Here is a 24,319-nt window from a genome sequence, read left to right as displayed (position 1 = left end):
TCCTCACAATGCTCAAATTCTCAGGGCCTTTTATGGAGGTTAATGACAAGTCACAAACCTTATTTTTCTAATCATTTGCTGGCATTATGGTTTATTTTATTTGAAAAACACTGCTTGTTCTATGCCAGGCAGTACCCATAATGGCACTCAGCCAGTCCCCAGGGCCTCCTCTTCTAACTGGAGACTCCTTAAAAGGCAGATGACATAATCATTTTGGAAATGTTATTATAAACGCATTATATTAATGTTTATAGCAAATGTCAACAAGTGTGTATGTCTGTGGTGATAGGGGACGGGAGGCCTTGGGTTAGAGAATGGCCAACCTATTTGCAGAGGGATTTAAAAATAATAGTAATATCTGTCAGTTCTATATGCTTTGATAATTTATGGAGTGTTTTCATAAATATGACTTTACTCAAATATATATCAAGGATTTATACTGAACCTTTAATTGCAAGAAGAATCAACACCCTAAGAAACAATGCAGGCAGGCCCTCCTCCTAGAAGCCTTTGCTCTCATAACACACCCTTCTTTGTGTCCCATAATTCCATGTTCTTGCCCTTATAATAGACTCTTAAACTGGCTGCAGCTCTTTGTTGGCACCATCTGCTGTTTGTGTGTGTGTGTGTGCTGTGTGTGTGTTGCTTAAAATGGAACCCAGAGACTTGTGCATGTTAAGCATGAACTCTATCACTGACACCCCCAGCCAAGGTCTGGTTATAAAGATTGTCTTCCACAGTTCCTGGAAGGACACTTCATAAATATTTATTGAACCTGAAGGCCTTCATTCCAAGAGTGGATCATTTGTTTTGACTGGGTTAAACATCCTAATGCCCTTTGGGTGAGGTTGATACTAGGTACACTATCAGCTGTTTTATTGCTATATTTTTTGCAACTGCTTTTCAGGTATATATGTTGACTTAATTTGCCCCCAATGCACCTAATTTAATGAGTCTCATAATCCATCCAGTCATGACTCTTTCCTAGAGGGGATGATGATAAAATAATGCTTCCTACAACATACTCTGATCCCTAGCACCTGAGGATGTATTGTCTTACATTGTAAAAATGACTGCAAATGTGATTAAATCAAGGCTTTTATGCTGGAAAGATTATTGTGGATTATCTGGAAAGCCCTGTCTAATCCAAGGGTCTTTATAAGGGAAAAAATGGAGGCAGGAACAGAAAGGGAAGCAAACAGAGGTCTGAGTGGTACAGCAACAAACCAAGGAATGTGGGCAGCCTAGAAACTGGAAAAGTCAGGAAACAGATTCTCTTCTACAATCTTGAAAAGAAATGCACTTTGATTTTAGGTTAGTGAGACTTCTGACCTCCAGAAGAGACCAAATTTGTGATTTGTTGTAGCAGCAGTGGGAAACTCATAAGGGTTCTCTTTTTCCTTCTTCCTCAACCTCTCACAGGCACCTACTTTCAATGTATTCAACGGTAGCCTTCCAACTCATCCCATGCTCTCAATTGTATGTCCTTGAAAACATATATATATTGGTTGTGTGCTTTCAAAAATACAAGTACATGGTATGGTACTGTCCTTCATATTTGGAATGTTGCTTTTTTATAAAAATACAACTCAATATACTGCATCACCAGCTTTCAGATATACCGTTTATCCTTCTCATAAAGCACAGGTGCTACCAAATCTCCTATTTGGACTTTCAAGTCCACCCAGTGAAGTAGGGCTGGTGTTAGTAACCCTGGAGTCAAGAGTTTAAGAAACAAGGGCTCAGGGGCTGGGGATGTGGCTCAAGTGGTAGCGTGCCCCTCTGGCATGCGTGCGGCCCGGGTTCGATCCTCAGCACCACATACCAACAAAGATGTTGTGTCCGCCGAGAACTAAAAAATAAATATTAAAAAAATTATCATTCTCTCTCTCTTTCTCTCTCTCTCTCTCTCTCTCTCTCTCTCTCTCTCTCTCTCTCTCTCACACACACACACACACACACACACTCTCTCTTTAGAAAAAAAAAAAAAAAAGAAACAAGGGCTCAGAGGTCAAGGGCTGGCAGGCAGGTTTCCCTACTCCCAGGCCAAGGTTCTTTCCACAGATGACAGTGCCCTAGTGTCCAGCAGGGCACAGCCCTTGGCACCTCTGAGGCCCCGCAAGTGCGCACCCAGCGGCTACGCCAGCGGGTACCGAATCCACGGCGTGGAGGGCAGGGGCTCGCAGGCTCTTGAGCTGGACCGCGACGTGGTCGAGGAAGTTGTGTTTGGTCAGAGATCCGACCTCGGAGGCGGCGGGCTGTGGCCTGCGACAAGGCCAGGTGTCGGGAGCGCAGTGGGAGCCTCTGGAGCCGCCGGCGTCCCGCCCCCTCCGCCCGCGCTCGCCGGCTCGGGTTACCTGCGGCCGTGGGCGGGGCGGCCCTTCCCGTCTGCGCCGGCCCTCAGCCTCCAGGGCGGCGGAGCCGGGAAGTGGGAGAGGGAGCGAAGTAGGCGGAGACTGCCGAGGCTCCAGCCCGGCCGGGCTCCGAAGCAAGGGGCTGCATGGAGCGGCCGGCGCGGCTCTATGGGCTGTGGGCGCTGCTGCTCTGCGCCGGTGGCGGCAGGAGCGCCGCGCTCACAGGTGAGTGGGGCCCCTGGCCCGGGATGGAGGCTGGAGGGCTGGGGGTCGTAGGGGTTGTGGCCGAAAGTTTCGCGAGGGCACCACGGGGCCGAGGGGTGCGTCCAGGCAGGCGCTGGGAGCTGCCCTCGCGTCGCCCGCGTTCGGCGACCGCAAAACTCCCCGCGAAGGCCGTCTGGGGTCCGTCGCTGGCACTCAGTTCGAGGTGGGAGACCCAGAAGTGCCGGGGTTTTCCTGCGCGCGGTGGCTGTGGCAGTGGCGGCGGCGGAGCAGGGGGACCACGGCAGGCAGTCTCACTTCCCTTGAGCCGTCGGGAAGAGCCCAGAAGGCTAGCTCCCGGGGGTGGTACCGAAACATGCCTGTGGCTTTCCAAGTGAGCCCAGGAGGGGTTGAGGAAGCCAGAGATGGCAGGGACTGTGATCCAAGTCCGGGCGAGCCCGGAACTTCCCGGGATCTGCCCAGGGCGGCGCAGATCCTTGCTATGGGAACGTGGCTTTTGGGGGGTGGAAGTTGACAGGAAGCTCTCAAGATCCCGATCCCTGTAGAAAAGGACGTGAGAGTCAGCCTTCTCTGGCATCTGAAATATCCGTAGGGGAAACCTGGAGCACTATCTGGGCAGAAACTTCTCCCTTTAATAAATTTATGTTTTGGGATAATCTTAGATATAGGGAACAGTTGCAAAGATTGTTCAAAAAGTTCCCCTATCCTTCTCAACCCTTTGCAGAAACTTTAGAATAATCAACACTGCAGAGTCGCTATGAAAATTAAAGATTAATGATGTATTCACGGACTATTCCTGGTATGAGTGGCCTTTGGGACATTTTGGGTAGCAATGGTAGCTCCAAATTTTATGGATTTTATTATTATATTGACACAAATATCAAGAATTTGCTTATTGCACTTTTACAAATGTGCTATACTTTGAAACTCAAGTAAAAATGAGTCCGCTTTGTGCCAGGCAATGTTCTAAGGGGCTAAAGATGCCACAGTGAGCGAAATAGATCGCATTTTTGCCCTACAGAGCTAAGGTACTATTGGCAGAGTCAGAGAAGGGGGAAAAAGTAAAATATATGGTATGTCAGATGACACTAAATACTGTGGGGGAAAAACAAGTCAGGTCACAGGTTTGCCATTGTAAATTTTTCAGACTTTATTGAAAAAACAGCAGTTGAGTAGAGACCTGAGGGAGGCTTGAAGTATGACAGTGTGTGTGTTTTTCTTGTGATGCTAAGGGTAGAACCCAGGGCCTCATGAATGCCAAGCGAGTGCTCTACCACTGAGCTACATCCTCAATCTTTGATAATTATTGAACTGTCTGCCTTATTTAGTGATGAGCCAGGCTCTGAAAATTGACTTAGAACCTTAGAGGAACAAGCATAATCTTTTCCTCCAGAGTGTTTCTAGTTCAACTGGGAAGAGGTTTCCACAAACAGGTGAGGAAATTGCAGGTCAGAGAAGGGAAGGGACTTGTCTAAGGTCACCCATATTATTAGTTTCCTGATATTCAACCTTGCCACTGTAGCACCCTCCCTCCTACAGAGCCCTTCCCACACACACCTGAAACAACACCTGGCCTTCTAGACAATACTGGCAACCCCCAAATTTTGTCACAGTGATTTGTTGGTAACTTGTTTACTTAGAATACAGAAACTTTTTCTCTCCATTAGAAATATCAGTAGAATTTGCATTGAGGTATGGTGGCAAAAACATTAAATATCTCCAGTCATGAGACTTGAATTTTGGTAGTTATGACATTTACCAGCTGTGAGACTCTGAGTTAGTCATTTCCCCTTCTCTTGCACCATAGTTTTCTCATCAGTGAAATGCCAAGGTTGAACTCCATAAGTTCGAACAGTTCTTGCATCTCTGAGCCTTTGAGTGTTTAAACATGATTAGGTTACCAGCTTAGTTTTAGTCTGGTTAGCTCAATAGCCCACTTTGTGGCAAGTCCTAATAAGAGGCAGCATTTATACAATATTTACTCTATGCCCAGCAATTTTCTAAGTGCTTTCTATTCCATTTCATCTTTACTGCCTAAACCATTGGTGTTGTTACTAGTTCCATTTTGTATGTGAGGAAGCTGAGGCACAGTGAGGCTAAGACCCTTGCCTAAATAAAGTGGAGAAGTGAGGCCTCTAACCCAAGCAGCCTGATTCCAGAGGCCATGCCCTTAACCCCTGTACTTAGTGTCCTTTTCAATAGAAGCGAGGGTAATCCTTAGTTGGCAGAGGAGCTGGTTGCTTTACAGGGCAGCAGGGCAGAACCAGTTGGGACCCCTGGAAGTATATGCAGACTATTCATTAAGAAGCAAATTATATATATATATATATATATATATATATATATATATATATATATATAAATGAGACTGCTTTTTATCAAGGCTGAACTGTGTAATCCAAACAATAAGTACTATAGGCATTCAGAACAGAGGAAACTGTGAGGGTCGATAGTTTTATGGAAGAGGTAATATTTAAGCTAGACCTTGAAGATAGGTGGAATTTAAGTATGTGAGAAGTGATTCCCAGTAGGAGGTGGTTGGCAGGAGCAGACCCAGAGGTGAAGGTAAGAGTGTTCCTTTGTGGTCAGTAAGGAGCCTAAGTTGGCAGGAGAGGGTATTGGCAAGGTCAGTCCAGACGAAGAGCTTTATTTGCCTTTTTTTTGAGGGGGGGGTACTGGAGATTGAACCCAGGGGACTTAACCACTGAACCACACCCCCAGCCCTTTTCATTTTGAGTCAGGGTCTCGCTAAGTTGCTGGCTTTAAATTCACAATCCTGAGTGTCCTGAACCACTGGGATTACAAGTGCGTGCCACTGTGCCCTGCTTTGTTTGCTCCTAAAGGCCCTGAACTGGACACAGCCCAAGGGAAATGGAGGAGAAGCAAGCAGGAAGACTTGACTAGTTAGGGGAGCCACTGGAATGTAAGCTCTGTGGCAATTGGGGTTTGCAGGTCTCCATTGGAAAGATGTGCTCTGTACACGTCCAGTCCAGTGCAGAACATGATTTCCTGGTGTCTTCCCCCACCTGGTGGGGCTCAACAGAGCATGTTATTGTGGTTGGGGTGATTAAGAAAGATGTTCAAGAAAAAAAAATGGACAGGAATTGATGACTGAGTGTATGTGAGGAAAGGGGATGAATGACTCATATATGATTCTTGTGATGTCCTTAACTTTTCCCAAAATGTGCCAGCTCCTGTGTCTGGACAGGAGAAAGTCAAAGCTACCAGCTAAGCAAAATGCATTAAAGCTTAAAAAAATATTGATTCTGTTAACTCTTACTTCACATAGGATGTGGTGCTAGATGACTGTAGACTCACTGGGGTTTTCAATTTACCAGGAGGAGATACAAGGGTCCCTTTTTCCTTCCCTCTTCCACTTCTGATGTCAGTGATCAATCTCCAAGAAATAATTGAGAGTAGATGCCTAAGGAAGGTACAAGGGATACTTTTTATGTCTCAAAGGCCATGGGTATATAACAATTTCACAGAAAACTGAAGCAACTATTTAGAACCATTATGTCTAGTCAAAAAGAAAGCAGGGCTGGGCACGTGGTGCATGCCTGTAATCCCAGTGGCTCTGGAGGCTGAGACAGGAGAATTGTGAGTTCAAGGCCAGCCTCAGCACTTAGTGAGGCCCTGAGCAACTTAGTGAGGCCCTGGGCAACTTAGCAAGACCCTTTCTCTAAGTAAAATATTAAAAAAAAGGCAGACAGCCGTGTGCATTGACGCATGCCTGTAATCCCAGCAGCTCAGGAGGCTAAGGCAGGAGGATCATGAGTTCAAAGCCAGCCTCAGCAATGGCAAGGTGCTTAGCAACTCAGTGAGACCCTGTCTCTAAATAAAATACAAAATAGGGCTGAAGATGTGGCTCAGTAGTTGACTGCCCCTGAGTTCAATCCCCAGTACCTTAAAAAAAAAAATGCTGGGGATGTGGCTCCATAGTTAAGTGCCCCTTGATTCAGTTTGTGGTACAAAAAGCAAGCAAGCAAGTAGCTAACACATAGTACTTGCTCTGTGCAAGAATTGTTCTCAGCATTTTACCTATATTAACTCATTTAATCCTTCAGAAACCCTTTTGCAATATGTTACTATTATCATTATCAAATAGATAAGAAAACTGAGGAATAGAGAGGTTAAGTAACTTGCCATTTACTAAGTTGCAGAGCTGGAATATGAACTTGGGCAATCTGTCTCTTTTAAGTCTTTCCTTCTAATTACTGCACTATAGTGAAAGAACAATTAGAGATCTTTACAAAGAGTATTGTTACCGCTATTTACCGGTAAGGAGTCCTTGCTTCCCCAATGCTGAAGTATAACACCAGAGAAGCACGCTGGGGCAAGTGTAGAGTGGAAAGTGGAGGGCTTTATTAAAGGACAGCAGAAAGACTTATCCAGGAGGAAGAAGGGGACCCAAAAGGCGGGATCCATGGAATGGGGAGGTCTTCCCTTTTGTATAGCTAAGGTCTTCTTTCAGCTTTCCCACACTCCTGTCCTTTGTTTCCCTTTATCCTGCAGTGATAGAATGCTGGTGGGAAGGCCCAAAAGGTGGGAGTTAGGTGGACTGAAGAGTAATCTGGGCAGGAAGGGCCTGGGGCAGCTTTTTGATTAGCACTTCCCTGTTAGCTGGGAGCTGTTTCATTAACATTTCCTTAGGATGGGTTCTGGGCTTTGGGGACATTAACATTTCAATTTTCCCAAGTGGTACTCTGGTTTCTGGGACTCCAGTCTCTATTATAGCCTCTGTTTTATTTCTTACTGGATATTAGACCCGATTTACCTAACTACACTAATCTGGCTTAAGTATCATTACCACTTATTTATGTATATGTCTGCGTGTGTTATACACGCATACACATATACACACAGTTCACATGGATTTATATATGTTTAAATATTTGGTGATTGTATTTTAAGATTTATTTATTTATACCGGGGTTTAAGCCAGGGATGCTTTACCACTGAGTGACATCCCAGCCCTTTTTTATTTTTATTTATTTAAATTTTTTTTTAGCTGTAGAGGGACACAATACATTTATTTATTTATGTGGTGCTGACGATTGAACACAGTGCCTCACATGTGCTAGGCAAGTGCTCTACCACTAAAATACAATCCCAATATCCTAAGCCTTTTTTTATTTTGAAATAGAGTTGTACTCAGTTGCTTTAGGGCCTCACTAAGTTGCTATGGCTGGCCTTGAACTTGTGATCCTTTTGCCTCAGCCTCCAAAGTTGCTGGGATTGCAGATGTACACCATTGAACCCAGCTCAATTTTTTAATTGGGTAAACTAGAAGTGGTCCCCTACTTAATGATGATCTTGCCTGAAATTTTCAACTTTACAATGGTGTGAAATCAATACATGTTAAAAAGAAACTGTATTTCAAGTTTTGAATTTTGATCTTTTTAATAAATTACATGAGATATTTAATATTTTTTATAAAATAGACTTTGTGTCAGCTGATTTTGTCCTAACTATAGACTAATGTAAGATTGCTGAGCACTTTTAAGGTAAACTAATCTAAACTATGATATTTGGCAGGTTAGGTGTATTTAAACACATTTTCTTTCCTTTTTTTTTTTTTTTTTAAATAAGAGTCATGTTTTGCTATTTTGCCCAGACTGGTCTTGAACTTTTGGGTTCAAGTAATGCTCCTGCCTCAGCCTCCCAAGTGACTGGGACTACCGATGCAAGTGCCCAGCTTGTTTTCTGTTTTTATTATTATTATTTTTACACTAGTCATCCTAATGGGTACAAAGTGGTACCTCATTATAGTTTTGAATGGCATTTCCCTAAATGTTAGATATTGTGAGCATTTTCATGTGCTTTTGACCATTTCTATATCCTGTTTGGTGAAATGTCTATTCAGGTCCTCTGCCTCTTTTTTTTGGGGGGGAGGGGTGGGTACCGGGGATTGAACTCAGGAGCACTTGACCACATAGCCACATACCCAGCCCTATTTTGTATTTTATTTAGAGACAAGGTCTCAATAAGTTACTTACTTAACACCTCTCTTTTGCTGAGGCTGGCTTTGAACTTGCGATTCTCCTGCCTCAGCCTCCTGAGCTGCTGGGATTATAGGCTTGCACCACCACACCCAGTCTTTGCCTCTTTTTGAGGTTTTTTTTTTCTTTGTTGTTGAGTTTTTAGAATTCTCTCTATATTCTGGATATGAATCCCTTATCATATATGATTGATAACTGTTTTCCCCCATTCTTTGTGTTGCTTTTAGACTATGTTGATATTGCCATTCTATACACATTTTTTTTTAAAGAGAGAGGGAGAGAGAGAGAGAGAGAATATTTTTTAATATTTATTTTTTAGTTCTCGGCGGACACAACATCTTTGTTTGTATGTGGTGCTGAGGATCGAACCCGGGCCGCACGCATGCCAGGCGAGCGCGCTACCGCTGAGCCACATCCCCAGCCCTTATACACAATTTTTTAAAAAATTTTCACAAATTTCAGCTTGTTAATTATTTTTGTTATCTGTGTCCTTAGTGTCCTATCAAAGAAATCAATGCCAGATCCAGTGACATGAAGCTTTTGTCTCACATTTTCTTCTGAGAGTTTTAGATATCATATTTAGGTCTTTGATCCATTGTGAGTTCATTTTGTACACGGTGTTACATAAGATCTACCTTCTTTCTTTCACATGTGGATATCCAGTATTCCCAGCATCATTTGTTAAGACTGCCCTTTCCGAGGAGTGTTCAAGATGGTATCTTGGCCATATTACCTTGTTAAAAAATCATTTGGCCATATATGTGATAGTTTATTTTCATGTTTTCTATTTTATTCGATTGTTCTGTATGTCTTTTTGAAATGACCATGCTGATTATTGATTATTATAGCTTTTTAATAAGTTTTGAAATCAGAAGTATGAGTCTTCCAGCTTTGTTCTTCCTTTTCAGAATCATTCTGGCAATTCAGGTTCTCTTGAGGTCCTGTATGAATTCTTTTTTTTAAATTTGTTTTAATTAGTTACACATGACAGTACAATGACCTTGACATATCATACATTTGAATCAGATGAGATATAATTTCTCATTTTTCTGAGTGTACAGGTTGCAGAATTACATTGGTCATGCAGTCACATATATACACACAGCAATAATAATGTCTATTTCATTCTACTGTCTTTCCTATCCCCCCTTCCCCTCCCCTCCCCTTACATCACTTCTCTCTACCCAATCTAATGTGACACACTTCTTTTTTTTCCTTTTTCTTCACATCGTCAAACATGTATTCTGTGTAATGATGAGGGTCTCCTTCCATCTTCCGTGCAATTCCCCTTCTCCCACCCTTTCCCTCCCACCTCTGTTCCCTATTTAGTGATAATCTTCTTCTCATGCTCTTCCTCCCTACCCCATTTTGAGTCACCCCCTCCTTAAATCAGGAAGACATTTGGCACTTGCTTTTTAGGGATTGGCAAACTTCAGTTAGCGTAATCTGCTCTAATGCCATCCATTTCCCTGCAAATGCCATTTTTATTATTTAGTGTTGAGTAATATTCCATTGAGTATATATGAAACATTTTTTTCATCCATTCATCCATTGATGAGCATCTAGGTTGGTTCCACAGTCTAGCTATTGTGAATTGTGCTGCTATAAACATTGATGTGGCTGTGTCCCTGTAGTATGCTGTTTTTAGGTCTTTTGGGTATAGTCCTAGAAAAGGAATAGCTGGGTCAAATGGTGGTTCCATTCCCAGATTTTCCAAGGAATCTCCATATTGTTTTCCAAATTGGCTGCACCATTTTGCAGTCCCACCAGCAATGTATGAGTGCACCTTTTTCCCTGCATCCTCGCCAGCACTTGTTGTTGTTTGACTTCATAATGGCTGCCATTCTTACTGGAGTGAGATGGTATCTTGGCCATATTACCAAAAGCACTTTACAAATTCAATGCGATTCCAATCAAAATCTCAATGACATTCCTTGCAGAAATAGAAAAAGCAATTATGAAATTCATCTGGAAAAATAAGAGGCCCAGAATAGCTAAAGCAATTCTAAGCAGGAAGAGTGAAACAGGTGGTATAGTGATACCAGACTTCAAACTATACTACAGAGCAATAGTAACAAAAACAGCATGGTACTGGTACCAAAACAGGTGGGTGGACCAATGGTACAGAATAGAGGACACAGAGACCAACCCACAAAATGACAACTACCTTATATTAGACAAAGGTGCTAAAAGCATGCAATGGAGGAAGGATAGCATCTTCAACAAATGGTGCTGGGAAAACTGGAAATCCATATGCAACAAAATGAATCTGAATCCCTTTCTCTCACCTTGCACAAAAGTTAACTCAAAATGGATCAAGGAGCTAGGAATCAAACCAGAGACTCTGCATCTAATAGAAGAAAAAGTTGGCCCTAATCTCCATTACATGAGGTCAGGCCCCAAATTCCTTAATTCCTTAATATAGCACAAGAGTTAAAATCAAGAATCAGCAAATGGGACGAATTCAAACTAAAAAGTTTTTTCTCAGCAAGAGAAACAATAAGAGAGGTAAATAGGGAGCCTACATCCTGGGAACAAATATTTACCCCTCACACTTCAGATAGAGCACTAATCTTCAGAGTATACAAAGAACTCAAAAAGTTAAACAATAAGAAAACAAATAACCCAATCAACAAATAGACCAAGGACCTAAACAGAAACTTCTCAGAAGAGGACATACAATCAATCAACAAAATATAGCTTTATTATTGTGAAGTACATGAAAAAATGCTCACCATCTCTAGCAATCAGAGAAAAGCAAATTAAAACTGTATGAATTCTAGGATGGTTTTTTCTAATTTTGCAGAAAATAGCACTAGGCAGAGCTCTACCACTGAGTTACCTCTCCAGCCCATGCCATATGGAATTTTGAGAAAGATTGCATTGAATCTTGAGGTCACTTTAGATAGAATTGACATCTTTATAATATTAAGTTTTGTAATACATGGACATGAGTTGTGTTTCTATTAATTTGCATCTTCTTCAATTTCTTTCATAAATGTTTTATAGTTTTTATTATACAAACCTTTGACCTAGTTTGTTGAATTAATTCCTAAGTATTTTATTCATTCTGATGCTATTGTAAATGGAACAGTTTTTGTAATTTCCTTTTCCTGAGGTTTATTGTTAGTTTATAGAAATATGACTGATTTTTGTGTGGTGACTTTGTATCCTGATACATAGTAGAATTAATCTATCAGTTCTAACAGTGTTTTTTTGATATCTCTAAGGTTTTCCACATGTAAGATCATGCCATTTTCAAAGGCATATTTTGCTTTTTCACAACAGGATATCTTTTATTTATTTATTTTGTTTCTAATTGCTTTGGTTAGAAATTCCAGGAATATGTTGAATAAAAGTGGCATCTTTGTGTTCTTCCTGGTCTTAGAAAAAACTTTCAGTCTTTCACCAGCGAATGTAATGTTTGCTTCAGTTTTTTCATATATAGCTTTATTATTGTGAAGTACTTTCTTTGTATTCGTAGCTTGTTGAGTATTTTTATAATGAAAGTTTTTTTGGGGGGGGTACTGGGGATTGAATCCAGGGGTGCTCAACAGCTGAGCCATCTATCCAGGTGTTTTTATTTTTTATTTAGAGACAGGGTCTCACTGAGTTGCTTAGGGGCTCGCTAAATTGCTGAGGCTGGCTTTGAACTCACAATCCTCCTGTCTCAGCCTTCTGACCCACTGGATTACAGGCATGTGCCACCATTCTTGGCTTTTTCTTATTTTTCTATTCCTTCTTTCATTTGTATCTGCTATAATCTTCATCATTTTCTTCCTCATCATAAGTCTGGATTCAGTTTGATAAAGTATTGTAACTATAGTCCTTAATTAATTATAATTCAATTTACCACTTTAGAAAATTTGGGAGGATTTTTTTAATGAGTCTAACAAATTTTATTTTGGATCCTTTTTTGGTAGTTCTGGAGGTGGAACCCAGACTCTTGCTCATGCTGGGCAAGTGCTCCACCATTGACCTGCACTCCAACCATATTTTGAAATAATTTTTGATTTACAGAAGAGTTGGAAAGATTGGACAGAACATTCCACCCAGTTTTGGGGGAATGACATTGATAGCCCTAGTTTTAGGAGTTCTCAGGAATGTTTGAAAAATGTGTTTCATGGCTTCTTCTCTTTCCCTCTTCAGATTAGTCAAAGCTCTGGTTCCAGCTGCTTAGTGTCAGACCTCAGGGGAACAACTAGGGCTGCTAAATCCTTTTCTCAGTACTTCTTTGGAAAAGCTATAAAAACAACAAAAACAATAAACAGATCATGTTAGAGAGCACAATTGAAGGCAAACTTCTTAAATCCACTGGCAGAAATGCTGAGACTGAACTATTACTAAGTGAGATATAAATCCCAAGTTCAGGGAACCCCAAATCTCTGCATGAGAACAATTCAGAAATGCTAGTATTTAAGAATATGCTCAGCCAGGCACAGTGGTGCACACCTGTAATCCCAGCAGCTCAGGAGGCTGAGGCAGGAAGTTCACGAGTTCAAAGCCAACCTCAGCAAAAGCAAGGTTCTAAGCAACTCAGTGAGACCCTGTCTCTAAATAAAATACAAAATAGGGTTGGGATGTGGCTCAGTGGTTGAGTGCTCCTGAATTCAATCCCCAATAACAATAAAAAAAGAATATACACTTCTTTATGTCAAGTACAATTGGCCCTCTTTTTTCAAAGGGTCCCATATTTGTGGGTCAAACAACCACAAACTGAAAATATTTGAAAAAAAATTGTGTCTCTACTGAACATTTATAGACTCTCTTTCTTGTCATTATTCCCTAAACAATAGAGTATAACAACTATCTATGTATCAGTTACATTGTATTAGGTATTATAAGTCATCCAGAGATCATTTAAAGCAGAAGGAAGGATGTGCATAGGTTATAGGCAAATACTACTCCATTTTGTGTAAGGGACTTGAGCATCTAAAGATTTTTGGTTTCCACAGGTGGAACCAAATTCCCATGGATACTAAGGGAGGACTGTAGTTAAGAACATGATGGAACCACGTTTTCCAGGTTGCAATCCCAGCTCTGCCATTTACTAACCAGGGGCTATGGGACAAGTGACTAAACCTCCCTGTGCCCCAGTCATGTCATCTTTTTGGGAGGGAAGGGGGTAGTGGGGTGTGAACTCAGGGGCACTCGACTAGTGAGCCATATCCCCAGCCGTATTTTGTATTTTATTTAGAGTCAGGGTCTCACTGAGTTGCTTAGCGCCTTTCTTTTGCTGAGGCTGGCTTTGAACTCATGATCCTCCTGCCTCAGCCTCCCGAGCCACTGGGAATACAGGAGTGCACCACCGTGCCCAGCAGTCATGTCATCTTTTTTAAAAATTTTTTTTAGTTGTAAATGGACACAATATCTTTATTTATTTTTATGTGGTGCTGAGGATCAAACCCAGTGACTCACATGTGCAAGGCAGGTACTCTACCACTGAGCTACAGCCCCAGCCCCCAGTCATGTCGTTTTTAACATTAAGCTAATAGAAGTCCCTATCTCAAAGGTTGTTATGAGGATTAAATGGATTAACTGTGTGTACAGTGTTTCCAACAATGCCTAAGTCAGTAAATGCTAGATATTGTTAACTCAGCTGTTATTATTTTTGGCTTTTAGGAAGTGGGAGAACAGACCACATGAACCATTAAAAATACTGGTATTGATACATTTCTTTTATGTGCTTGATTTGAACAGAAACTCAGCCACCTGTGACGAATTTGAGTGTTTCTGTTGAAAACCTCTGCACAGTAATATGGACATGGAATCCTCCAGAGGGAGCCAGTCCAAATTGTAGTCTAAGGTATTTCAGTCATTTTGGTGACAAACAGGACAAGGTAAGTTTCCTGGAACATACTGCATTATTGAGGTAAAGTGAACACTATGTATTGAGAGCCAAGAATAAATCAAAATTCTAATCTTACTTCAAACTGGGAGCTTTATTTTGGGTTGCAGCCAAATTTCAAGAGGGGTTTAACCAGCTATTGACAAAACTGAACTTTTAAAAACTATTTATGTTATTATTAAAATTTGTTTTTACCTGTCAACTTGCATCTATGTAACACTTTCAGTTTTTCCAGGAACTTTCATATTTACCATCTAGTACAGATAGATATGCAAGAACTTTGTGGTCTACAGTAAGTGGCCATATAGAAAGTGAAAATTTAAGATGTCAAGTGGTAAGTGGGTTTGAGCAGAAAGTTTCCTGATGTTTGAGGAAAAATGAAGAAAACTTTAAACTTTTCTAGTCAAATGTAGTCAACTGATTTAAGTAAATTGGTATTAACATGATTGGATAATTACAGGGTCTTTATGATAATCTTATTCAATTGTTATATCAATCTATATCTATATCTATATCTATTTTAGTTGTAGATGGACACAATACCTTTATTTTATTTATTTATTTTTATGTGGTGCTGAGGATCGAACTCAATGCCTCACATGTGGAAGGCAAATAAATCCTCCACCACTGAGCTACAATCCCAGCCCTTCTTTATACCTTCTTTCAGTATGTATATGTTTGTAATGGGAAAAGGGTATTTGGGGTTATATTTGTCCAGGATTTTGAGGAGGCTGATATAGTGAGTTATGAAATCATTATTCTGAAGCAGCTTTGGTGGTGGGATGAGTCAAACTAAATTTAGTTGGCACACTACTCTTAACTGACTTAGCTGGTAAGTGATTTAACCTCTCTGAGCCTTGGTATCCTGTGTGTCAAATGGGACCCCACTCACTTCCCTGGCTTGTTGGCTTGTAACAAATAATGTATGTGAAAGTTGAATAGTGATTGGAACAGGGAAGTTTCCAGAGGGAAATTTGCTTTCCTCTCCCTTCTCTGCTGAGGTGTTAATTATGGCTTAGGTATTAATTGAGGCATGTCAGGAGTATTTGTGTATGATTGATTAAGTGGAATGAACTCAGGGGTACTTTCCCCAGCCCTTTTAATTTTATTTTGAGATACATGCAGCCATCTCACCTGGCTAGAAATATTGCTTTCTGCTTTTTTTATACTGGATATTGAATCCAGAGGTACTTTACTACTGAGCCTTATCCCTAGCTGCCTACCCCACTTTTGAGTCAGGGTCTTGCTAAATTGCTTAGAGCCTCACTAAGTTGCTTGAACTTGTGATCCTTGCCTCAGCTTCCTGTGTCATTGGGATTACAGGTGTGTGCCACTGTGCCTGACAGTATTTGCATTTTAGAAGAGGTCCTCTAATAGGCTAAAAGCCTGGTGATAATTCTAGTAGTGAAACTCAAGTTCCCAATGGCTTCTTCTCATTCTTAAGAAAGAGCCTTAAACATTTGAAATCTTAGTGCTTGTTTTGGTAGTTCAGCCTTGAGAAATTCAGGAAAAGAATTGCCTCTGTGTGTGAACCCATGGTCACATAAGTATCTAAGTGGCACTCTGAGGAGAGTCAGATCCCTTTTTGTTAACTTGTCAAGGATCAGTTAGGTAAATATGCTGATATTCTAGCCCAGAAATTAAGTGTACTTAGAGAAATTTAGACTTGAAAGTCTAAGCCTTAAGAGACAGTGCAATTAAACAGAATTGAGTTTGAAAATTTGTCTCTTTCCCTTTCAAGCTGTGTGACCTTGGGAAGTCACTTCACCTCCCTGAGTCTTCATTTCCTTTTTTTTTTTTAATATGAGGTGTGGCTGAGGATTTCATGTTCATTAAAGGAAAAGAGGTTTGTCATGTATGGGACACAGTTTGTGCTCAAGTAATTGTTAGCTATTATTATTACTATTGTTAGGTTGAAACGTGCAAAATTGCTACTATTATAGCACAAAAATGGTTGAATGTTGACAGTATTATACAATTCAGCCTAATATTATCCTTTAATTTTGTTCCTTCTATTTCACTTCTGAAGACACCAGATGGAGACCATAAAGGGTGACCTCTGCCTGAGTCCTTGTTTATTTTAACCATTTAAAAGTTTAATATTTATCAATCCTTTAGTTGTGATAAATGCAGATTATTCCTTCCAATCAGTAATGGGGGATTTCCTGTCTACCTATTGAAGTTTACTGTGCCAAAGCTGAAAATGAGTGGCAGGAGTAATTTTCCTCTCTCCTTTCTATCATTTGTATACAGCATTAATATCATAGGTAAAAGATGGGTGTATATACCTTTGAAACATTGAAGCAGTGGCATTAGCATGGTTAGTACATGTTAGGGGGCTTATGCAGTGTCCAGTGGCCCCAAGTTGTTAAGTGAGATAAACTCTGGAGGTCATTTTCAATCTTCAGATAGTAGACTTATCAGTCAATGTCTATTAATTCCCTAATCTGAAAAGTAGAAGAGGCATCTGGCATCAGATTTTAGTTATCTTTCATCACTAAGAGATAGGCAAGTCCCACTGGGTGAGTTAATCAAAAGTCCCTTCTGTCCAGGCATCTAGAGAGGCAGAAGCTGAAACTGACTCCATTTCTTTCTGAGAAAGGAAATTTGGAGTTGAGAAGATGCAATCTAGCCAAGTGAACATTGGTCCAGAAAAATGAGTTCAGGACTCTGGTCTTGGTTTTTGATAAATTTTCAAAGAATGCCAGATTCCCTGAGGGGTGGAGAATAATACAGCAGCTACCAGTGGAATGATTCACCAAAGCCGAAAGTCACGTGGTAGCACTCACACATATCTCATTAAGATCTGATAGGAGGAATCTAGTCCTGTAATGAGGAGAGATATGCCTGACTTGACAATCATTAATAATCAGAGTTCCTATTTTTTTGGTACTACTATGGATCAATCACAGGGGTGCTTTATCACTGAACTACACTTCCAGCCCTTTTTATTTTTATTTTGAGACAGGGTTTTGCTGAGTTGTCCAGTCTGGCCTTGAACTTGTCATATTCCTGCCTCAGCCTCCTGAATGGCTGAGATTACAGGTGTGCACCACAGTGCCCAGCCACAGTTCCTACATTATTCATATCAATTTAACATCATTTACCTTGAACCCTCAAATGCTTTAAAAACATTATTATTTTTTTAAAAATGTTTCCTCCTAGTATCTTTTTTCTAAATTATCTTATTATTCATATGCCTAAAAGATAAGATTCAGATATATGTACTAAAGCATTTTTAAAAAATCTAAATTTCATTATAATAAAAATCTCTGTGTAATAAAACTCCTCAGCCCTCTAACTGAAACAATATCTAATATAATAAGAGAACTGTGATTTTTAATGATGATTCTAACTTATAGTGTTTTTAAATTCTTGGAAAAATTTTTTTGTGACGCAGGAGCTTGAACCTAGGGCTTCACACCTGCTAGACAAGCACTCTACCACTGAGCTACACCCCAGTTCTAATTTATGGTATCTGATGGTACATTTTCCCCTGGTATCCTCAAAGGGAAAATACAGATTCCAAACAAGAATTATCAAGGATCATCGAGTCACTGTGATTCATTTAGGGGTAGACAGGACTTGTGTTCAGTAAATTGTGAGGTTAGTGAAATTTTCATGCAAAGCCTTCCTGTTACCTTACTGTGATGCTGGGAGTTGGTCTTCAGTTTCACAGGCCCAGAAACCTCATTTCCTCAGCACCCATTCACCTCTCAAGGTACAATTCCTTACTTTCCTTTGAAAACTAAAATGATGAAGCATTCTAGAAAGACTTCTGTCAGCATAACTGGTGTGTTCCATCCTGGTAGGCAGAGCCTATATGGGAAGCCAAATGATAAGTAGGTTTCTTGGCGAGGAATCAGGAATTTGTTGTGAAAATGTACTTTGCTAAGAATAGCTTGAGGCCCCACTGAGGGTAAGCAGAGCTTTGCTGGCTACTCGATGTCCACGTAGCAAAGTCACCCTCTCTTTCCTCCCAGCCAGAATTTTGCTCAAAGATACTTCTTTTTCCAGGCGAACCAACTTCCCTGTTCATAGTGCTGTCTTGACTGAGCCTAAGAACTATTCTGTCTCTGTAAAATGATTTTTCTCATGTCTTTGATATGGTTTATTTCTTGTTGATTTACCAGCTACTTCTTAGCAGGTATCCTTATGTCCAGGTTTTGGAGGTGTCTGCAGTTCCTCTCTTGCTTAGCTGGCATCAAACATGTGAAATGTTAGAATAGCTATTTGGGATGGTAGATTGAGCTAGTTGGAACCAATTTTCCCCTTCATGGTCATCAACACATTATAAAAGGAAATACTATCTGAAACTTGAGTCAGAAACTTGCAAAACAGGAAGCTCGCTCCTTGAAGCTCTGATTAAAAGCAGCTCCATTCTTAATTATTCCAACTCCGTCACCTTTGGAAATGTTAATTTTCCAGAGTCATTTAATTTCATTATTCTGAATCATAATAACTGAACTTGTGACTTATGTCTTTAAGATGTCTATAAGTTGACTTCTGTGGTTCCACAAATCTCATCTACTTTTTAGAGTAAGAGTGTATATACTCAGTGCACATAGTGACTCTTGAAATTTATATGCATATGGAGGATGGTCACAATAATCAAACAGTACAGAAAAGTGTTTAATGAAAACCATTTCTTTGGCTTTCAATCCCTAGAGATAACCACAATTACCAGATTCTTAAAGCGATCCTTTTTTACTGATCTTGATGGTATCTGCTTGAAATTGAATTTTGATAATCATATTGTGTTTCCTTTAAAGTGGTTTTTGGCAGCTGATGTGTTAGCATGGTAGGTTTGTGAATAAACATCATGATGTTGACACTTGTAAAATGTGGAAAATTGTCTTTAATCCACACCAGGCTTTGTCACTGGTGGCACAACTTACATTTGGAGCCGGATTGTTTGTTGTGGGATGGATGGCTGTCGTGTGTCTTGCAGGATATTTAGCGCCATCCTTAACCTCTATCCTCTAGATGCTAGTAGTTCCCTACCTTCCAAGTTATGAATGTCTAGATATTACTGACTTTCCCCAGGGATGGCAAGAAAACAAAACTACTCTCAATTGAAGATCATTGATCTACACCATTTGACAACTTACCATTTCAAAAACATTTGGGCATGCTCATGTTTAATTTTTTAAGCGCATTTTTGTGTGTTTACTTCATCAATGCTTTTTTTTTAACTTTCTAACCTTAGATTATTGCTCCAGAAACACATCGTTCAAAGGAAGTACCCCTAAATGAGAGGATTTGTCTGCAAGTGGGGTCCCAGTGTAGCACCAATGAAAGTGAGAAGCCCAGCATTTTGGTGGAAAAGTGCATTTCACCCCCTGAAGGTAACTGAAAAAGCACTCTCTCTGTGTTTAGAGATTAAATCCAAATTCAGGATGTTTTGAGGGAAGAATGTTAAAAAGGAAAAATAAGCATGTTGGCTTAGCTTCAGTACATACTAGCCCTAGGAAAAACTGTTAAGTAATGAGGTTGATCATTGTCCCCCACTCTCACATTACCTAATGTTCTTCCAGCTCTTATGTTGCTTACTGATAAGAGCAGGGCTACGAGATACTAGCTGTCTTAGGTTTAAATCCCAGCTGTCACTTATCACAGTAAAAATATGATCTGAGGCAGATTCCTTAGCCCCTCTACACCTCATTTTTTTCATCTGTAAAATGGGGATGATGGTGGTAACTACCTCTTAAGATTATTGAGGGGATTATCTAAGTCAATATACATAAGGTACTTAGAATGATCCCTGGCAAGAGCAAATGCTATACATATATGTTCTTCCTTTTCTTTTTTTTATACCTGGGATTGAACCCAGGGGCACTTAACCATGAGACACATCTCCAGCCCCTTTTATTTTTTATTTTGAGACAGTCTCTTGCTAATTTGCTTGCTGAGGCTGGCCTTGAATTTGTAATCCTCCTACCTGAGCCTCCCAAGCCTCTGGGATTACAGATATGCACCACCATGCCTGGCCATATGTGAGACAAGGTCTTGCTAAGTTGCTGAGGCTGGCCTTAAACCTGTGATCCTCCTGCCTTAGCATCCTGTGTTGCTAGGATTATAGGCATGCACCACCACACTCAGCTACAGATTTATACTTTAACTAAAATAACTTAATGAAGATAGAGATTTCAGTTCAGAAAGATTTTTGTGCTCCTAAAGGCATAACACAACATAAGTAACTCTTAAAGATTGTTTATCTATTCAGAACTATTTCAGGAGGAATATTCTTTACTTTTTAAAATAGTATTGATCAAAAAGCAGGAAGGTATGCTATACCTCAGTAAAGTGTTTTTCGATATAGGGTTGGGGCTAAGGATGTAACTCAGTGGTACAGCATGTGGTTAGCATGCGTAAGACTCAGGGTTCCATCCTGAGCACACAAATAATTAATAAATAAGTAAGTAAATAAATAAATAAATAAGGGCTGTTGTATTTTTATATTAATTTATGAATAGTTTTTGCGTATGATTGAAATATTATTTGGCCTTTAAACCTCTCTCTCCAGTTAGAGGTAGAAGAGTTTTCTTTGTGTCAGGAGGTGAGAAACAAGGTTGCAAACCTTAGATTTGGATTTTGGCCATCTGGGTGATTTCTGGGTAAAATGGGATGAGAGATTCTGGTAAAGCAGCTTGAACATCCTCCGCCAACCACCATGCCACAGAACAATTGGCAAGCAGGGTCCTAAATTCTTACCTGGTTTTTCTAGGTGATCCTGAGTCTGCTGTAACGGAGCTCCAATGTGTTTGGCACAACCTGAGCTACATGAAGTGTTCATGGCTTCCTGGAAGGAATACAAGTCCTGACACTAACTATACTCTTTACTATTGGTGAGTATGTATGTACAGTAGAGTTACTGGAGGACTGATTATGATTGCATAGGGAACCTTTTGATTCAACCTAGTTTTTTTAAAAAAAGGAACAGCCTATTATTCTCTACAAAGGCAAGGAGGAGGGCACTTTACTTCAGTGGAAAATGCATCTGCTTTGTGTGTCTTCTTTAAAAAAAAATGCTTCCTAATATGTTCACATAACTGTATATTCATCACCTTAATCAATTTTAAAATACTTTAATTACTTCAAACAAACCTGATCCCATGAATACTCGATTCCCTTTCTTCTCACTCCTCCCAACCCCTGGGAACTAGTCATCTATTTTCTGTCTCTATAGATTTGTCTATTCTGGACATTTAATACAAATGGAATCATGTAATGTGGGGACTTTTGAGACTGGCTTCTTTCACTAGGCACAGTGTTTTTAAGGTTCATCTGTGTTGTAGGATGTATCAGAATATCATCACATTTTATTGCTAAATAATATGCTATTGTAGGGATATACTATGTTTTCTTTATCTGTTCATCAGTCGATGGACATTGGGTTGTTTTCTGCTATTGGCTGTTTTGAATAGTGTTGCCATAAACATTCATGCACAACTATTTATGTGAACCTTTTCACTTCTTTAGGAGTACCCATGAGTAGAATTGCCGAACTGTATGCTAACTATTTTAATTGTTTAATAAAGGCTGATTTTTCTTGACATTATTGAAAATATCAACAAGTCAAAAAAAAAACACCTTTCTACTTTTAACTATAGATGCATAGGGTATTGGTGTGTGTGTGTGTGTGTGTGTGTGTGTGTGTGTGTGTGTATCCCCACATACTTTTCACCCTATTTTTCCCATTGGAAACCTCTTGGGTAACTGTAATGCAATATCAAAACTAGAAAATGGGCATTGGTATCATCCACAACCTTATTCACAGCTCACCAGTTTTACATGTGCTTGTGTGTGCTCACATGCAATTTTATCACATTTGAAATATAGAACGGTTCTATTGCTACAAAGATGCCTTGAGTTGCCCTTTTATAGCCATACTTTTCTTCTGCACCTGCTCTTCTCTGCATTCCTCTCTCCCAGGTGTCTAGCCACTGGCATCTACTAATCTAGTCTCCATCTCTATAATTTTGTCAGTTCAACAATGTCACTGTAATGGAATCCTATAGTGTATACTACTTAAAACTGGCCATTTTTTTTACACACAAATGTCCTTAAAGCTCATGCAAGTTGTTACATATATCAAGAGTTTGTTCAACAATGTTACTGGAATGGAATCCTACAATGTATACCACTTAAAACTGGCCTCTTTTTTTTTACACTCACAAAATGGTCTTAAACTTCATGCAAGTTGTTACATGTATCAAAAGTTTGTTCCTTTTCATTGTGGTATTCCATAATATGGATTTACACCTGATTTTTGTTTTTAATTTTTTGATACTAAGGATTGAACCCAGGGATGCTTTACCACTGAGGTAAATTCCCAGCTCATTTAGTTTTTATTTTGAGACATTTTCACTAAGTTGCTGAGGGTCTTGCTAAGTTGCTGAGGCTGACCTCAAAATTGTGAGCCTATTACCTTAGCCTCCCGAGTTGCTAGGAAAACAGTTGTGTGCCACCATGCCTGACTGGATGCACCTGTATGTTTAACCATTCATTCATTGAAAGGCATTTCGGTTGTTTACTGTTTGTTGCTATTATAAATAAAACTTCTATAAATATTTATGTATAGATTTTTATGTGAGCATGACTTTTTACTTCTCTTGAATAAGTTCACAGGAGTGCAAATTACTGAGTCATATGGTAATTACTTGTTAATATTTTTAAAAAATTGCTAAAGTATTACTTACCTAGGGCAGTTGGACCATATTACATTGCTGCCAGCAATCCAATTCAATTCAATAAGCCTTTATTTAGCACACATTGTAGGTAAAGCACTGAATGGGCAGCAGACAAGAAACTTGTCCCTTCGCTTCTAAAGCCTAAAATAGACAAGGGGAGATAGAGTCCAACACAGTTATCTCTGTCACTATAAGGCAGTATATGCCATAGGCTGTTGCTGAGGCACTGAAGGATTCTTGTAGGAAGCTAGGGTGGAATGGGAACTGGTGGGAGGGGGAAGCTGAAGGCTTCAAGGGGATAGACTGGACAGGTGGGAGAATTTCTTCCAGGTTGGCCTCTGGAGAAGAGTGTTCTGAAGGATGGAGAATTTTTTAAAAGTAGGTTTATTTACTCTTTCCAAGGCCCTGAAAATATCATGAATGCATTGACTCTTTTTTTAATCAACATATAATATTTATGAAATAGAATATTATAATTTCATACATGTATACAATGGGTAATGAGCAAATCAAGGTAATTAACATTTTCATCTTCTCAAATATTATTGTTTCTGTTTTGGGACCTTCAAACTCTTCTCTACTTATTTTGAAATGTACAATTAATTGTGGACTACTGTTGCCTTATTGTGCTCTAGAATATTAGAACTGCTTCCCTGTTCCCCAACTGTGTATTGGTACATTATCCAAACTCCCATTATCCCTTTTATCCTTCAGAAATGGGGATATTGAGTTAGTTTAATAGCAGATGGAGAAGGGAGAATCCAGCCTTGACACTCTATCTTGTACATGGACTTATTCCCTCACTATTATTTGTTAAAGTGGATCTGAGAGAATGGGGTTTAAAGGGCTGTGTCCAGGAGTTCTAAAGCTACCAAATAAGCACTTTCATCCTGGAGTGTTGAGCTGAGGGTAGAGTTCAGTGACAGAGCACTTGCATGAGGTCCTGAATTTGATCCCCAGCACCACAAAAAATAAGAAAATAAAAAAGAAAGAAAGAAAAAAAATCCTGGTGTGTTTATTTTGCTTGATGACCTCACAAAAAGTATTTTTGGTATATAAAAACACTCATAAAAAAAAAAAACACGCATGGCTATAGAATGCAAAAAAAAACCCCACAATTTTTTGGTTTAAATTTATTTTTAACTGATACATAAAAAATCATGCATATTTATGTATCATTCATGTGACATTTCAATACAT

The 24,319-nt window shown here is 39.8% G+C and overlaps 1 protein-coding gene across 1 annotated transcript in view; it reads left to right on the top strand.

The window, feature by feature from the left end:
- Positions 1-2,455: 2,455 nt before the first annotated feature.
- Il13ra1 (interleukin 13 receptor subunit alpha 1) overlaps positions 2,456-24,319 on the top strand; it is a 58,573-nt gene continuing 36,709 nt past the window's right edge. Inside the window, exons 1-4 of the mRNA XM_026409078.2 lie at positions 2,456-2,579; positions 14,279-14,418; positions 19,636-19,774; positions 21,154-21,274. Of these exons, the coding sequence (XP_026264863.1) occupies positions 2,501-2,579; positions 14,279-14,418; positions 19,636-19,774; positions 21,154-21,274 (479 nt within the window). The 5' untranslated portion in view covers positions 2,456-2,500. The remainder of the gene's footprint in view (positions 2,580-14,278; positions 14,419-19,635; positions 19,775-21,153; positions 21,275-24,319) is intronic.

Source organism: Urocitellus parryii, chromosome X, assembly GCF_045843805.1.
Source record: "Urocitellus parryii isolate mUroPar1 chromosome X, mUroPar1.hap1, whole genome shotgun sequence".
In the NCBI taxonomy this organism is placed as follows: domain Eukaryota; kingdom Metazoa; phylum Chordata; class Mammalia; order Rodentia; family Sciuridae; genus Urocitellus; species Urocitellus parryii.
The sequence above is the reverse complement of the archived record's forward strand: the minus strand, read 5'-3'. Positions and strand labels throughout refer to the sequence as shown.